Source organism: Acinonyx jubatus, chromosome B3 (assembly GCF_027475565.1).
Source record: "Acinonyx jubatus isolate Ajub_Pintada_27869175 chromosome B3, VMU_Ajub_asm_v1.0, whole genome shotgun sequence".
Classification (NCBI taxonomy): domain Eukaryota; kingdom Metazoa; phylum Chordata; class Mammalia; order Carnivora; family Felidae; genus Acinonyx; species Acinonyx jubatus.
Window position 1 is genome coordinate 108,490,791 of NC_069386.1, and position 16,570 is coordinate 108,507,360.

Consider the following 16,570-nt stretch of genomic DNA (forward strand, 5'->3'; position numbering starts at 1 on the left):
TAAAGAACCCAACAGAAAAAAAAATTCCTTAATACAAAGTTAACTCATATGGGTAATAGTACTGTTGTCCCAAACTAACCTTATATAATAAAAATGTATTAGGAGACTACACAAAATAGAGCAATATGACAGAATTCTTCTGTGATGAGAGGTTCCTAGATGACTATTCTGTTTTTCTATTCATTTAAAAGATGTATCAATACTTCAAATGAGAAAAGATACAGTATGTTACACTTCACTATGCTTCAGAATGTAAAAACCATGCATTTTTACCATATCAAACACAAGAGAAAAGTCCGAATTTAAGTTCAATTCCCAGAAGAAACTTGAATTGTCCAAGGTGAGTGGCAGCCTGGCACGATTTGCCAGTAGAATGTTTGCACAACAAAGAAGCTGTTTCTAGGTGAACGCATCACAGAACTCCAAGGAAGGGAAAAGTCCTTCCAAAGGGATGCAGTAAGGTAGCCCATGACTATTTCCCTAATTTATGACGTGAAAGCACAAAGCGATTTTCATCAGGCACTAGTAAACCTAAGAACTCTGAAGAAAGTGATTCCCCTGAAAGTAAACCTTCCAGAAAATTTGGGGTCTTTTGTGAAATTCTTGAAATAGGTGAAACTTCTCTCCAATACCTCATTCAGGGAAGAAGTACTTTGAGAGGAAAAAATGATTTGATTCAATCTACTATTTCTAAAGCAGAAGATGATTTGTCTGCAAAACTGATATTCTAATTCTAAGCAAATACTTTTTTACACTAGAGAAAGTATGTCCCTAATATGCTTTTTTCTTTTTTTTAAGAAGCCACCCAGACCATGTCCCTTTCTTCTTAATCGCTCAAAGGAGGAAAAGAACCATCACCAAGGGTAAAAAGCAGCTGTAAAACCAACACCAAAGCCAGCTTCATACTCAGGAAAGGACACTGCACCTCCTCCCTGTAGTTGTAAGTACTCTACATGTTCAGAGAAACTTCTCTAGTAATGAACTACAGAAATGATCCCTGGGCACCTGGGTGGCTCATGTCATGATCTCATATTTCGTGAGTTCAAGTTCCACATTCAGCTCTCCGCTGTCAGAGCGGAGCCTGCTTCAGATCCTCTGTTCCCATCTCTTTCTGCCCCTCCCCCACTTGCGTGCACACGCTCTCATATAAACATTAAAAAAAAAAAAAAAAAAAAAAAAGAAATGCTCCCTGAAAGTATAGTCTTCCTGTTATGTATTCTTGATACCAGAATCATTGGGATTATACTTTAAATGTCATCTTCTCATCTTCTTGGTTCTCAGCTCTGCCTGCACATTAGAATCTCAATGAAAACTTTTAAAAAAATACTGATACCCTGATCCCACCCCAAATTCTGACTTAATTGGTCTACACTGGAGCCTATGCATAACTTTTTTTCCTCTAAAGCTACACAAGTAATTTTACTGTTGCTTTAGGGTTGAGAATGACTGTTGTACTATCTTCATTTATAAATATTAAAAATGAGGCAGCACAAAGTGATATTCATTGGAATGAGAGTAATAGTTAATTACTAACCTTAGAAAATAAGCAATATAAGTTTCCCCTAAAACAAGGTTTTAAAAATTATATCCCTAAGCAGCAGGAATAGAAGCATGAACAAGACAGGAAATGTATTACAAAGCTTATATTCTGGTGGAAAAAGTGAACAAGTATATAAATAAGATTATTTTACATAGTGATAAAGAGTTGTGAATAAAATAGGCTAATGTGACAGTTATGAGTTAAATGAGTAGGCAGGCAGCTTTTGATAGTATAATCAAAGAAGGCCTGTTTTACATATATTAACATAAATTAAATCATATTATACATTTTATTGAATAACCTGAGTTTATCATTTAACAAAATGTGAAAGCTATCTTACACATCAATATGCATCCATTACATATCTATTGCTCCTTTAACCACTGTATCCGTCCTGATGAAGATTTTTTTACTACTGAACACTGTGAGGAACACTTATACATTTGTACACTTTTATACTCCAGGATAAATTCCTACAAGTGAAATTACAAGGTTAAAGAAAGCATACATTTAAGTTTCTGATAGATAGTATCAGATTGTCCTCAAAATGTTGGAACAAATGGAGCTTCTGCAAAAGGTTGCATTTTTTTCAAGCAACTGCCATTAAGATCATTTGAATAAAAATATTTTGTCTTTCTATTCTCTGTGAAATTATTGATTCTCAATCTTTACCTGATCTGACCAATTTGCAATATATTTGAGTTACCCCTTTTCCCATAAAACTCTTTACCTGTCTTCTAAAGCGGTATGCCTCCGTGGTTTTCCTCATAACACACTGGACTTTAACTTTCTTAAAACTTTAACTTTAACTTTCTTAAAAAAATTGTGTTAATGTTTATTATTTATTTTTGAGAGAGACTCAGCATGAGCAGGCGAGGGTCAGAGAGAGAGGGAGACACAGAATCTGAAGCAGGCTCCAGGCTCTGAGCTGTCCCTACAGAGCCCAACACAGGGCTCGAAACAATGAATCATGAGATAATGACCTGAGCTGATGCTTAAAAGACTGAGCCATCCAGGTGCCCCTGAACCTTGCTTTTCTATCTGCTCTCCAGGTTCTTCCTCATCTTCTTGAATTCTAAACACTGAAATGTCCTGGGGATCAGTTCTTGGTCCTTTCTCTACCTACATCCATTCCCTTCATGGGCTCTTATCTAATCTCATGGACTTAAATATCTATTTCATTTGGATGTCTAAGAAGTCTCTGAAAACATCTAAAACTGAATTAAAATTCAAAACCTGCTCCTGCCACAGAGCTATCTTATTTCAATTCAATATAGGACAACTCCATCTTTCCAGTTGCTCGAACCAAATCCACTCTCTTACACCCCAATTTCTTTTCAAACAGGTTTCTGCCCAAGTCAGATTCCCCAGAGAAGCCTTTCTTACCACATTTCTAAAACAGTACTTTCCTGCCTCTTAACCACCATTGCCCAACCTCTCAGCTTGTCTATTATTATTTTTTTTGTTTTTTTAAAAATTTAATGTTTATTTATTTTGAGAGAGAGAAAGTGCGAGCAGGGGAGGGGCAGAGAGAGAGAGGGAGACACAGAATCCAAAGCATGCTCTAGGCTCTGAGCTGTCAGCACAGGGCCCGACGCAGGGCTCGAACTCACACGCCATGAGATCATGACTGAGTCGAAGTCAGATGCTCAAACGACTGAGCCACCCAGGCGCCTCTCAGCTTGTCTATTTTTAAAAAATGATATGTCAATATCTAAAATTAGAGCATATATTTCTTTAATTGGTCATTGTTTTGTTACCAGAATATTAGCTGGGGACAGAAAATTCATTGTTTCACTATGGTATCTCTAGCACCCTGAGCAGTAATTTTTTAAGTTTGTATTTATTTTTGAGAAGGAGTGAGAGAGAATCCCAAGCAGGCTCTACGCTGACATCACGGAGCCCAACGTGAGTCTCAATCCCACAAACTATGAGATCAAGACCTGAGCCGAAATCAAGAGTTGGATGCCACCCAGGCACCCCAGTATTTTTTGTTGTTAGCAGAGTAGCCACTCAATAACCATTTGTTCAATGAATGAATGAATGATATAGGTCACATAAAGATATTTTTATTGAAAACCAGGTTGTTGAGGTGGAAAAGACAATATATTTAGAAACGAAGCATCAAGGTTTGGGGCCTGTCCCAGGCACAGCTATACAGCTTTGGGCAAGTTATCCTTCAAAGTCTATTTCTCCAGCTGTAAATTGGGGTTTTGCCATCTTCCTCAGCAAATAAGACAGCTGAAATAGTCAATATGTACTTGGTATTATAAGCCACAAAAGTTTCACTACCTGCAATTTACCAGGAACATTTGCTTCAATTTTCCTCTTAATTTTACTTGTTTAGGTCAAACACAATATAAGGGTATGTGTTCAGAGGTCCTCATATTAAGATATTACATTACATCACTATATTATATATTATTAAAAAAATTTTTTTTTAATGTTTATTTATTTTTGACAGAGAGAGAGAGAGAGAGAGAGAGAGAGAGAGAGAGAGAGAGACCGAGCACGAGCGGGGGAGGGGCAGAGAGAGGAGACACAGAATCCGAAGCAGGCTCCAGGCTCCAAGCTGTCAGCACAGAGCCCGTGCGGGGCCCGAACTCACGAACCGTGAGATCATGACCTGAGCCGAAGTCGGAAGCTCAAATGACTCAGCCACCCAGGCGCCCCTATTATTATTTTTTTAAGTAGGCTCCATGGTCAGCATGGAGCCCAACACGGAGCCTGAACTCACAACCCTGAGATCATGACCTGAGCTGAGGTCAAAAGTTGGACACCCAACTGACTGAGCCACCCAGGCACCCCCATATTATGTATTATTAAGTTGTACTTCTATTTTGTCTACTTGTGCAAACTTTAAGAATGGTAAAGTAAATGCAATTGCTAGAAGAAAGTTCACCAAAATAAATTTAATTCTACTGGTGGTGGTTGTACAAGTCTGTAAATCAACCAAAAATCATTCAGTTGTACACTTAAATCAGGTGAATTTTATGGCATATAAATTATATCTCAATAAAACTGTTAATAAAACAAAAAAGAGATTCTCTGACTCTCTATATAAGGCTACTGTAAAATATCCTCGGAATTTAGGAATAAGGCCAAAGTCACCTACCAAAAGCCCAAAATTAAAAAAAAAAAAAAGAAAAAAGGTCAGAAGATGAGCTCTGCCATTAGTTGAAGCATGCCACTGTAAAAGATGTTTTATAAGAAACCCAGATATTTGGTCAATCCAAAATGACCTGAACAAAATCACTATCTCAAAGAGGTATCTGCACCCTCCTGTTCATCGAAGCATTATTTACAATAGTCAATATATGGAAACAACTTATTCCCATGGAAGAATGGATAAAGAGAATGGTATACACAATCCAACCCACCTACCCACAAGACTATTAAAAAAGGAAATCCTGCCTTTTAGGATAACGTGGACCTTGAGGGCATAGGCTAAATGAAGTAAGGGACAGAAAAATACTGATATCATTTATATGTGGATCTTAAAAAGCCTACTTCATAGGAATAGAATGGTGATTGCCAGGGGGTAGGGGAAATGGGACGATCTAAGGGTATAAATTTACAGCGATTAAGAAGAGTAAGTTCTGGGGATCCAATGTTCAGCATGGTGACTACAACCAACAACCATCAATACTGTATTATACACTTGAAAGTTAAGGGAGTAAACCTTAAATGTTATTGTCACACACAAACTACTGTCATTATGTGAGAATGGAGATGTTAACTAACCCTCTTGTGGTAATTATTTCATAACATACACGGGGATCAAATCATTATTCTACATTTTAAGCTTACATGGATTGTATGTTAATTATCTCTCGGTAAAACTGGGGGTAAAAAATAAAGGAAGTGATCTGAACAACTTAACTTTACAGCTACACCGGGATGACCGCACAGTAAGAACGCAGCTAGTTTCTAGAGCTGAGCGGACAAACGCCCCATCCCGCTTCCGGAGTGGAGCCTGCGGGGAGGGAGTGTCCCCTCCTTGGGTCACTTGGCGCCTAGTTCAAGCAGCGTCCGTCCCCTCCAACCCTAGATCTTCGCGGGGGAGCTGACAAAATTAGGCTTGCTGAGCCGACGACCCTCCTTGCTTGCACTGACCGACCCCGAGGTTACCCCGGCCGCTTGGGGACTGGCGGCGCTTCAGCTCAGAGGGGTCTCACCCAGAGCGCTTCGACCTTGGATGAGCAGGAGTCACCCGAGATTTCAAAACGGTTACGGGCGCTATTCGGACCCTCGGACTCAGAATAGGGGTGGAAGCCCCACACCAGTCTGACAGCGCCGGTGGGCGAGAAGAAGCCGCCCCAGGCCAGCCCTGCGCCCCACCAGGTACCCCGCGCGGAGACCGGCGGAACTCTCCCGGGGAAGCCACGCGCCTTCAGCCCCCGGGGTACACCTTCCCCAGGGAGCAATTCTGCCCCAGAGACCCGCCTCACTCCCGCGCGCGCGAAACCGTTCTCCCGCGAGATCGCCCCTCCGACTCCGCCCACTGCTCCGCCCACGGAGAGCTGGCCTGGAGGCCAGACCCCTCTTCGGACAGTTCCCTGCCCCACCCGAAGGCGCAATCTGAAACTACGCCTTCCACCAGCCAATCATTCCCTCTAGTCGCTCATCACCTAGTTCATCCATCTTTCCGGGGCTTTCGGAAGTCCAAATCCCGGCTCTTCACTACAGAAGTGCCTAGGTCCTTCCGGACTGCGCATGCGCATCGACGGGGCCGAAGGTGGGGAGGGGCGGGTGGCGCAGGCGCAGTAGCATGATCTCCGGGGGTGGTCGCTAAGCACGTGGGTTGTGCTGGCCAGCGCGCCAGTGGAGCTACTGGATCCTCAGTTTCGGTGGTGTACATCGTGGGCAGCGGACTAATAAAGGCCATGGCACCGGCGGAAATCCTGAACGGGAAGGTGGTCTCCGCGTAAGCACCTGTCATTGTTGTTAGGGCATGTTGGGCTGCAGGCGAGGGTTCTGAGCAGAGTATGCAGGTCCCCATATTCCCATTTTTTTGCTGGAGGGACACTTGTAGAGCAAGAGTAAGGCTGGCCGGGAGCGTGGGGGAGGACGTAGTGTTGAACCCATCACACTTGAAGATCGATCCCCTGCAGTCGAAAAAATGGGGATTTGGGCACCGTCCGCGTTTCTAGAAGGGCTCCCTGATGGCTGGGCCGGCTGGCTATTGGATTTTGGACCAGTTTTCTTAACCCGCCCGACTGTGCTCCGCAAAATGCAGCTGCTGACGGCTCTCTGCCAGAAGAGAGTGGTTGGGACTGTCTGCAGCACCATATCAGAACTCAGAAATGCAGTTTCCTCACTTACGCTGTAATTCGGAGCTGAGGAGACAAATTAGTAAGATTAATGAGTGACAAAACGACAAGGGTACAAGACTGATTAGTGACGGAGGGACCTCTTCCAACCATCGCTTTCCCACTACACCTGAGTCATCATTTGCTAAGTGGAACCCAATAAGCTTTTGCTTTCCCTTCAATTTCATGCTCCTCTATAATACCCTTGTCTGCATCCAGGCCCTAGAGTTACTTTCAAGTTTGGCTCCTGAGTCCTGACACTATTCTGTGTAGCATTTGGCCTCTGCTTTTTCTACCTATATAGGAAATGTAAATGCTTAACTGGTGGATGTGATTGCCAGACTTACTCCCAAGAAGTACACCCTGCTGCTTTTTGTCTGGGAGGTGACTAGTGAGAAAATATGAGAGTAGAAGAGGAAAGGATACATTTTGTGTGACTCTCTGGGAGGTTGATCTTGGGGCCTTTGACTTCGCAGTTATTTAATAACTACCATAGTTGGCAACAGTAATTGTCTTGTAAACCTGCCAACTCTGCGAGTAAAAAGTTTTTGAGTGTATTAGGGAGTCACTGGTAGTGAAAATCATCCTGGGGCAAAATGATTTTTCCTGGAAGGTAGAGATGGTGGACAAAGAAGGTGAGATGTACAGTAAATGGTAATGAATCTTCCACATTGGGAAAGAGAAACTCCAGACTTTTAGACTGGAAGTCACAATACATCTGAGTGCTTTTGAACATGTGGTATGCTGAATTACATTGTTTCTGCTTGACTTTGCTTTTGGTTTGCCTTCAGTCAAACCTACTCCCTTTACCAGTGGCTTTTTCTGATAAAGTCTTTTTAAAAAGACTGGTTGAAGAGATAATTTAGGCTTGCTTCTTGGCAGGCCACTGAAAATAGGTGCTCAATGTGTACGTTTTTGTTGAGTGGAGAGCAAGTTAAATATGTTTTTTAACTCCACAAAGGCAAATACATGCATTGTCTTGTTTATGTCTATGTCCAAAACACCTAGAAACCTTTCCTTAGTAGTTAGTTATGTGGCTGTAAGCAAATTGGTTAACCTATCTATACCAGCACTTCCTCTGATGTAAAATAAAGATAATATGTAGACCATTGAGTTGTTAGGAGAAATTAAATGAGTTCTTAGCTGAAGAACATTTAGAGTTATTCCTGACATGTAATAAGTGTTCAACACATGTTAGCTCTGTTAATGATTAGAAATTAGTTAATGTATACATGGATGATTGATTCATGATCTTTTTGACAGTGATAGGTGCTTGAGATCTATTTCAATGGTTCCCAATATTAACTCACATTGAAGTCACTGAGGAAGATTTTGTTTACTATTTCTTTTTATTTAAACATGAATATATACAGGGGTGCCCTGATGGCTCAGTCACTGAGGCTTCCAACTCTTGATTTTGGCTCAGATCATGATCTCGTGGTTTGTGAGTTTAAGCCCCTGTTGGGGTCTGTGCTGAGACCACAGAGCCTGCTTGGGATTCTCTCTCTGCCCCCCCCCCTCAAAAAAAACCAAAAACTTTAAACATTAATACATACAGTGAGTGTGCCTATCACAAGTATACAACTCAATGAATTTTTTGCAACTGAACTTACCTGAATAGCACCCAGATCAAGAAATGGCATTGACACCCAAGAAGCCCTCCCTTCCTAAACCTCCGGTCACCATCCCCAACAAAAGTCATCATTTTAAAGAAATATTTGTTTTTGAGAGGAGAGGAGGGGCAGGGAGAGAGGGATACACAGAATCTGAAGCAGGCTCCAGGTTCCGAGCTGTCAGTATAGAGCCCAATGTGGGGCTCGAACTCATGAACCTTCAGATCTCGAGCCGAAGTTGGACACTCAACCAACTGAGCCACCCAGGTGCCTCAAAGGTAGTCATTCACCTGACTTCTAACAATGTAGATTAATGTTGCCCGTTTTTGAACTTTATATAAATGGCATTGTATGGCATAAAGACTTCTGGGTCTGGCTTCTTTCAAAGAACATTGTGTTTCTGAGATTATTTCATATTGCATGTAGTTGTAGTTCATTTACTCTCATTGCTGTATTGTATTCTACTATATGAATATGCTACTATTTACTCATCCAGTAACTAGAACACTTAGGTTTCTAGTTTTGGTGATTAGGAGTTTTACTGTTATGAGCATTCTTTTGCATGTCTTTTGATGGAACATATGCATATTTCTGTTGGTTACATATTTAAGAGGATTGTAGAGTAGTAGGACAAATATGTGTAATTGTATTTGGTAGAAATTGCCAGTCTTTTCCAAGATAGTTTTGCCAATGAGTCTCATAGGGTACTTTTGAAACATATCAATGCCTGGTGCCCACACCAGACTGATTTCATTTGAATTGGCTAGCAATAAGCCACTGGATTCAAATATTCTCTAAATCTTTTAAAAGCTCATTTCTATGATTCTAATGCATCTTGAAACTGAGAACCACTTATTTAAAACCTTACATATAGATCCAGTTCTCATCATTGAAGTATGGCAGCGATTTGGCTATAAGGATTGAAAGCATTCTCTGGAAAAGACTGTTCCAGGTACTGGAGGGGTCCCCTCTACCCAGCCTGCTCAGAGCTGACATAGCTAACTTTTTACATTGCCCTGTGGTAGAGCAGTCAGTTCCTAACACAGTTCTTACAGGAGCATTAAGACCAAGGTCTCCTTGTCCTTACAGAAGATCTGTCTTTCATGTGCTAATAAAATGGTTCAGGGACTGCCATACCTTGCCACCTTGACCTTCATGGAGCTTGTAGTACTCACAGTTCCTCAGAGAGAGGGAGCCTTGGCAGGGGGAACAGCCTTCCTGGTTCATGGGGATCTTGCAATTCCCCAGCAATTTGTACTCAGGCTACAACAGGTTTCTGACTTGGCTGCTGGCTCAGTGGGAATCTGAAGAACAAGGTTCAGCTTGAGTAGGCTGGATTGCAGGCGGAGGCTCTGGGCAGGGTATCCCCACCTGTCGTCTTTTACTGGGTCAGGGACACTCTTGAGAGGAAAGGTAAGTGAACTTCTTACATTGCAACCAGGGACCCTGGAGTCCAAGGAAAGGGTCCCTCATTCCCCAAGTTTCAGATCAGCTTTCTTGGTTGCCAGCAACTGTTGGGTCTCTCTGGGGATAAATTTGCAAGCCTTCAAGGGCTCTGGGCAGTTTCTTCCCTGATACAGTGTTTGGAATGTAAAATCTCTTCCTTGGGGGGAGAAAGAGTGGAACAGGCCATGAGTTCTACAGTCAGAATTTCTCCAAAATCCAGTCCACTCGATCCATCCCATCCTGCAGCTGAGGCAATAATAGTTGAGGCTAGAAAGTGATGCGATTTGGCCAAAGGTTAATGGCAGAGGTTCAATTGGAACCAAGTCTCGTTCACCCAGCGCATGGCATTTTTCACGCCATCAGGCACTTATAACTTTGCTGAAAGGAATTTCGTAAACTAATCTTTGTCTTACTTAACAGCAGTCTTTCATTGCTGTGCTTCCCACTCTGCTGAGAAGACCATCCTTGACTTTTGTTTACTTTTATTATTGTTTATTTTATTATTTATTTTATTATTATTTTTTTATCATTTATTATTTTATTATTCCTTTATACCTTCCTGGAAGCCAGGACTAGACAGAGTTCATCATTTCCAGATTCCATCTCTGCCTGTTCTACCCTGTGGGAAATCTGGATCTAGTTGCCAAATTGTCTCCCTTTGGGAGGAACACCCCATTTCTCCCTTAAGGGGAGTTTGAAGGCTGCAGTCCAAGTCTGACAGTTGGGAGAGATCTGAGGGTCAGAGACAAGTGTGTGTCGTTTTTGGGTACTTACTGACTTATTCAACAAATATCTCTGTGCCTCACGTATGCAAGCACTCTTCAGGACCTAGAGATGAAGGCAGTAAACAAAATAGCTCAAATCCCTGTTTCTGGAGTTTGTGTATTGATAGGTAGAGATACACAATAAAATAGGTACAAAAATGTGAGGTGGTGAGATGTGCCAAAGGGAAAACCAGAGCAAGGGAGAGGGACAGAGATTCCTGCCACATGGGGGGACTGTAATTTTAAATATGGGAATTAAGCTCATACTATTGTAAAAGTGACTTTGGGGCAAATACTTGAAGGCTGTGGGGCCATGAGCCTACCGATGTTATGGGGAAGAGGGTTCCTGACCAAAAGCAAGCCTGTGCCACGGACCTTTGACCTCATTCTTTATTAAATGACTGCCTTAGGGTCAACAGTGAGGGCCCCAGAGAAGCTGACTAAGCATAACTGGGTGAAGTACACTGTCTTTGGCGGTGACCCACCACCTTGGCTTAAAAGAGGTGTCCTTAAAGAGACAAAGGGATGGAAATTAGATGGAGGAACCGCCCTGATTTGTGTGGTGCCTAAATGGGGTATCTCCTGATCAGATGGGGGCCCTAAATGCGGGGCAACAATCAGGTGGAAGCCTGTGGGGATGAGGGAGGTGAAAGAATTCACTTGAGGCAGAACAAAGGAGGTACCAGTTTATTGAATATGCAGCGAGGGAGAGGAGAGGCTGTCTGCTTAGAGGCAGTGGAAGGAGGCAGCTTTTCAGGAGGGAAAATGAGAGGTTTGGTGACATATGGAATTTTCCCTTTTTTGGTAACTGGCTGGTTGTAAGCAGCCCATTGGTCGGTTAGGGCCTCTGGATATTTCAGGGTGGGTCGCCTGATGGGCCTGTCTGTGTTCAGCCTGGTGGTCACTGTGGCCCTTTCTGCATTCCTTTGCTCAAGCCTGCTTGCCTAAAAGTGGCCTCCACAATTTGGTTTTTAGGCTAGAAATTACAATTCTTACCTGTGTGTGCTTTTCAAAGTGAGACTTGCTGGATTTTGTGTGATTTGTTTGCTTTTCCTTCTTCTGTTTGATATACCTGAGCCCACTCCCTCCATTGGTGGCATTTTTCTTGGTCAGGTCTTCTTTCTGCAAAGACTGGTTGTGAAGAGACAGGCAGCTTGCTACTTGTCAGGCACTGAGAGAAGGTGCTCTTAGTTTTTCTGGGTTGAGCAGAGCAAGTTGGGTAAGTTTGTATGCTCCCTGTGGGCGGAATCCCCAGATCTAGACATAGCGCTGCTCCCTCTGGGGAGCACGGGTAACTTAATTTACCTCTTTGTGCCTTAGTTTCCTCATCTGCATGTTGCGGATAGTGATGGCACATAATTCATAAGGTTGTTGAAATTAAATGAGTCATTCATTACTTTGAAAGCATTTGGAGCAGTTCCTGGCCCATGGTAGGTTTTAATGAATTGGTGCTTTGTAGTTAGTATCTGTTGAATAAATAAGTGGTGTCTGTGTTTATCCAGGCTGTGTCTTTGGTAGCTGCCTTATAACCTTGAACCTTAAAATTAGAATTTGTCCTACTGATCAAATATAAAAATGGAACCGTGCTATACATTTAGCTCCAGGGCTAGAAAAATTATTTCTGTGAAAAGAATTTGCCCACCACAGAGAAGGGCAGCTAAATGTTGATAAGCTTTTCATTTTGTCCTGTAGATAAAATACCTGTAGACCTTTTGTGCTTAAAAAGATTTGCCTGTAATGAGATCCAAAGTGCAGGCCTTTCAGAAGTTACACGGAACCTCGAATGCCCAAGCTGGCTTGACTCTGGGAGCCTTGCAGGGGAGTGGGATCTTCTGCAAGGTTGTAATTAGGCCGCCTATCTAGGCTACTGGAGTATTGTTGTAAGCGGACCCTGGCAGAGACTGGAGCTGGCAGCCAACTACTGTGGCCATGGCTCCAGTGAAAATCCTGAGGATGTGGCCCAAGAATAAGTGTCTGTCCTCATCCATCACGAAGGTTGGCACCAGGCAGTTTGGGATTTGGACAGTGGGGCTTTGAGTAGGGGTGTGTGGTCCCTTGTGTATCCCTCAGGAAGAAGGAATATCAGGTTAGCCTAGCATGGAGTAGGATCCCTGGAGCAGAGGGAAAAGGCACCTTCTTCCATGGACCCTGGTAGGGGCTGAGCAGGGTAGAAAGACCAGGGCAAGTTAGTGAGCTTCGCTTTCCTCTCTTTTCCTCTTCTGTACTGTGGGGGTGGCTGTAGCAATCATTTATACCCTGGGGTTGCAGAGAGGATTAAAAGGGTGTGTAATGTAAGGCTCTCAGAACCACAGAGCTACTGTGGTTACGACTGTATCCACTGAGGTCTGATCCATAGTGTTGAAAGTTCCCAGCACCCCTGCACTGTGCAGTTAGCTCCCCTTGATACTTTCCTATAAGGTATCTCCTGGCACTGTCCCTCTGTGAGCTTGAAGGAGTGGGTGGCGGATGGTGCCACAGTCAGGATTCCTCAGCCACCCTGGCCACCTCACCCTCCATTTTGCAGTTTCTGAAGCTTTGGCCAGAATGATTAACTTGACCAAGACTTACAAGGCGGGGGGGGGGGGGGAAGAGTTACAAGGCTGATGGCAGGGACTCCACAGTGTATTTTTCTTCCTAGCCAAGGGCTTGTTACTTGCTTGCCAAAAGAAATTGCAAACTTGTATCCTCCTGTTAGGCGATGAAAGGACAAATTAAATCAGTTTGGAAGGCTCCCAGACTGCTTCTCTTCAGAAAGTCATTTTCAAGGTTGGAGACAAGTCAAACCTTCTTGCTTTGTTAGCTAAGTTTTTCTTTTCACCCTTGATAAGAAGTTCTTCCCCTAGAGCCTGGGCTGGAGAGGTATAGCTTTGTGTTCCTGGTGTTTGAGGAGTACCAGGAAAGAGGGAGTATTTCTGTAAAAGGTTTTGCCAGAGCCTAAAAGGAATTTATCTTCAGTGACCTAACGTGATAAATGATCTTTCGTTTTGGTTCCAAGTACTAGTCCTTGTAAGCAGCCTCCTAAAAAATTTATTTATTTATTTATTTATTTGTTTGTTTGTTTATTCATTCATTCATTTATAATTTACTTAAAATTTTTTATGTTTATTTATATTTGAGGGGTGGGGAGAGAGACAGACAGAATCTGAAGCCGACTCCAGGCTCTGAGCTGTCAGTAAGCAGAGAGCCTGATGTGGGCCTTGAACTCCTGAGCTGTGAGATCATGACCTGCGCTGAAGTCGGCCGCTCAATGGACTGAGCCACCCAGTTTCCCCAAGCAGCCTTTTAGATGTAAGCCCTTTTTACCCAAGTTTTTCCTTTAGCTTTCCATAAAAGTAGAAAGCTTAGGTCTTTGTGAGGCTTTTCTCAGAGAGAGATCTTGGCCTGCTCTTCCTCTCCAACCAGAGGCCCCCAGTCTTCCACCTTCTTTCCACATTCTGCTTGGATGATGATCCAAAGACCTCTTGGACTTGGGCCCAAAAGCAGCTCTGATGGCCAGATGTGTGGTTAATGGGGAGACTAACTCTGCGTGTTGGGCTCTTGCTTACAGAGCCTCATACGTGGGGCCATCCTGTGATGTCTCATAACTCTTGTTACCAACTGACAGTTACAAAATGGTGGCCTAGCGGCCAGATGTAGTTATACATTTTGTTGGGCTTACAGAGTTATTTTTAAAAATTGGATTGCTTTCCAGCACATTTATGTGTATAATTATACCCCAAAATCTGGAATCCTGACTTTTTGAGAGGAAAGGGAAAGCTTAGCAATGCTGTGCTCTCTATTCTTAATGTCACCAAGTTTGTTGGATCAGGGTAGAAGCTTCCCCCTCTCCCCTGTGAGGGGGAAGGGTGGTGGGACCACATTGTTTAGGAATCCTACCACACTTGGTTGTGTCCACCTGGACTTGGCAGTGTTTTCCACTTTGTGACCTTTTCCTAATGCACCTTTTTTCTGTCTGTCTTCTCTCTCTAATGCGCATTTAATCCACTTTTAAAATTGTACATTTCAGGAAGCTTTTCTTGACCAGTTCAACCTGGTTTCCCAGCTCCATGTGTTCTCTCTAGATCAGTGGTTCTCAAATGCGGCCAGTTTGCCCTTTTCTCCACCCCAAGGCACATTTAGTCAGGGCACGTTTGGATGTGTCTGGAGACATTTTTGGTTGTCGGTTGGGGACTTGTCATCTATGCTGGTGGCATCAAGAGGTAGAAGCCAGGGATGTTCCAGAGCATCCTACAGTACACAGAAGAGGCCCCTCCAACGAATAATTATCTGGCCCAAATGTCAGTAGTGCAGAGATTGATAAACCCTGATCTAGAAACTTAAGGAAAGTAGTTATTCTATCATTGTGTATATGGATTAATGATACCTTGTACACTCACTGAGAATTAGAAGATTCACTAGAATTTTACACCATTAGCTGTTTTCACGTCCTGAATGTCAGGCACTTTACCTACCTTAGGTCTTGGAGAGATTGGATGGAAGAATTTTACATTAGAAATTTTTATTGGAGCATGAAATGGATTCACATTAAGTTTTCAAATATATATTTGAAGTATCTGTCAAGTTTAGTGTATATTTGCATTAATTATAATAATTCTTATATTAAATATTTTATTCTTCAACATAATGAAGGAAAGTACTGATACTAGTTGATCTGTATACTGATACAGTATAGCTGTTGCTATTATACCATGTATCAGTGAAAACAATCAGGTGTTTTTTAAATGCTTATTTTTTTATTTTGAGAGAGAAAGAGAGAGAGAAAATCCCAAGCAGGCTCCAGAGCCTGGCACGGGGCTCAGTCTCATGACCTGAGCTGATATCAAGTTTGCCAATTAACTAACTGAGCCACCCCAGGGCAACCCTCCCCACCTCCCTCCCCCTTTCTTTTTTAATAATTGAAAACAGTTCTAACAAGGAGGTAATTTAGACTTTTAATTTAACTTAACTAGGAATTTGAAATATATGTATTTCTTGGAACACTAGGTGGCCTCACAATCACAATTGTTTTTACAAGAAACTACGTGTTTTTGTTTTTGTTTTTTAATTTGAAGTATTTATTTTTAGCAGCATAACATTGTATGGACAAATGAGATAAAACAACAAATGAACAACATGAAAACAATGCAAATAAAATATGTGTGTTGTTTTGCACAGTTAAAACATTACAACAATAATTTACTCCTTGGGAAGTTGGGCAAAAGAAATTTGTGTCCTTTAGAAAAGCCCTACATACTGAATGAAGATGAATGTCCTTCCTTTTTCTCTGATCGGTTACTAAAGGTATATTCTGTTCACCTTTGAGAATCACTTGGGAATTACTCTAAGCTTGTGTTGTATTTCAGTGTTTGTTGACTGAGGCAGCTTTATTTTCATCATGTAGATTTCTCAGCCAGGTGGTTAAATACCCTTTACTGCCTCCTTTTTCTACCTATAGCTTCTGTTGAAATGGCCCTGTTGGGTTATATTTTAGCAATGCTTTTGTCTCTGTCATAAAATGTCCAAAATTTGAAAATGAGCCAACATTTTATATCATAAAGAATGAGTTGTAATTTGTACTGGGCTTTTCCAGGAGTAATTGTACAACTTTGGCAAAAGAAATCTGGGTGACTATTTACGGGTATTATCTGACTGGGACTCTCTGGGGGTAATGTGATTCTATAGGGACATGCAGCTTTGACTTATTGATTAGACTCTTTAACAACCGTATGTGGCAGAAGTTAAGTTGGAGAAAATAGTAATGCACATGACTCTTATCTATACAGATTTAAACAAATTTTGACAGGTTGAAATATAAATGATTAAAAAAAATTTTTTCTGAATGTTTATTTTTGAGAGAGACAGAGCGCGAGCAGGGGATGGACAGAGAGAGAGACACACACAGAATCCGAAGCAGGC

General features: G+C 42.2%; 1 protein-coding gene and 1 non-coding gene across 2 annotated transcripts in view; one reads left to right on the forward strand and one right to left on the reverse strand.

Moving 5' to 3' along the window:
- Window positions 1–800: 800 nt before the first annotated feature.
- LOC113601708 (small nucleolar RNA U3) lies at window positions 801–1,007 on the reverse strand. The gene has a single exon (XR_003422987.1). It is a non-coding gene; the product is annotated as a small nucleolar RNA U3 (small nucleolar RNA).
- A 5,293-nt stretch (window positions 1,008–6,300) lies between these two features.
- MTHFD1 (methylenetetrahydrofolate dehydrogenase, cyclohydrolase and formyltetrahydrofolate synthetase 1) overlaps window positions 6,301–16,570 on the forward strand; it is a 61,651-nt gene continuing 51,381 nt past the window's right edge. The window contains exon 1 of the mRNA XM_027065896.2: window positions 6,301–6,467. Within this exon, the coding sequence (XP_026921697.2) occupies window positions 6,427–6,467 (41 nt within the window). The 5' untranslated portion in view covers window positions 6,301–6,426. The remainder of the gene's footprint in view (window positions 6,468–16,570) is intronic.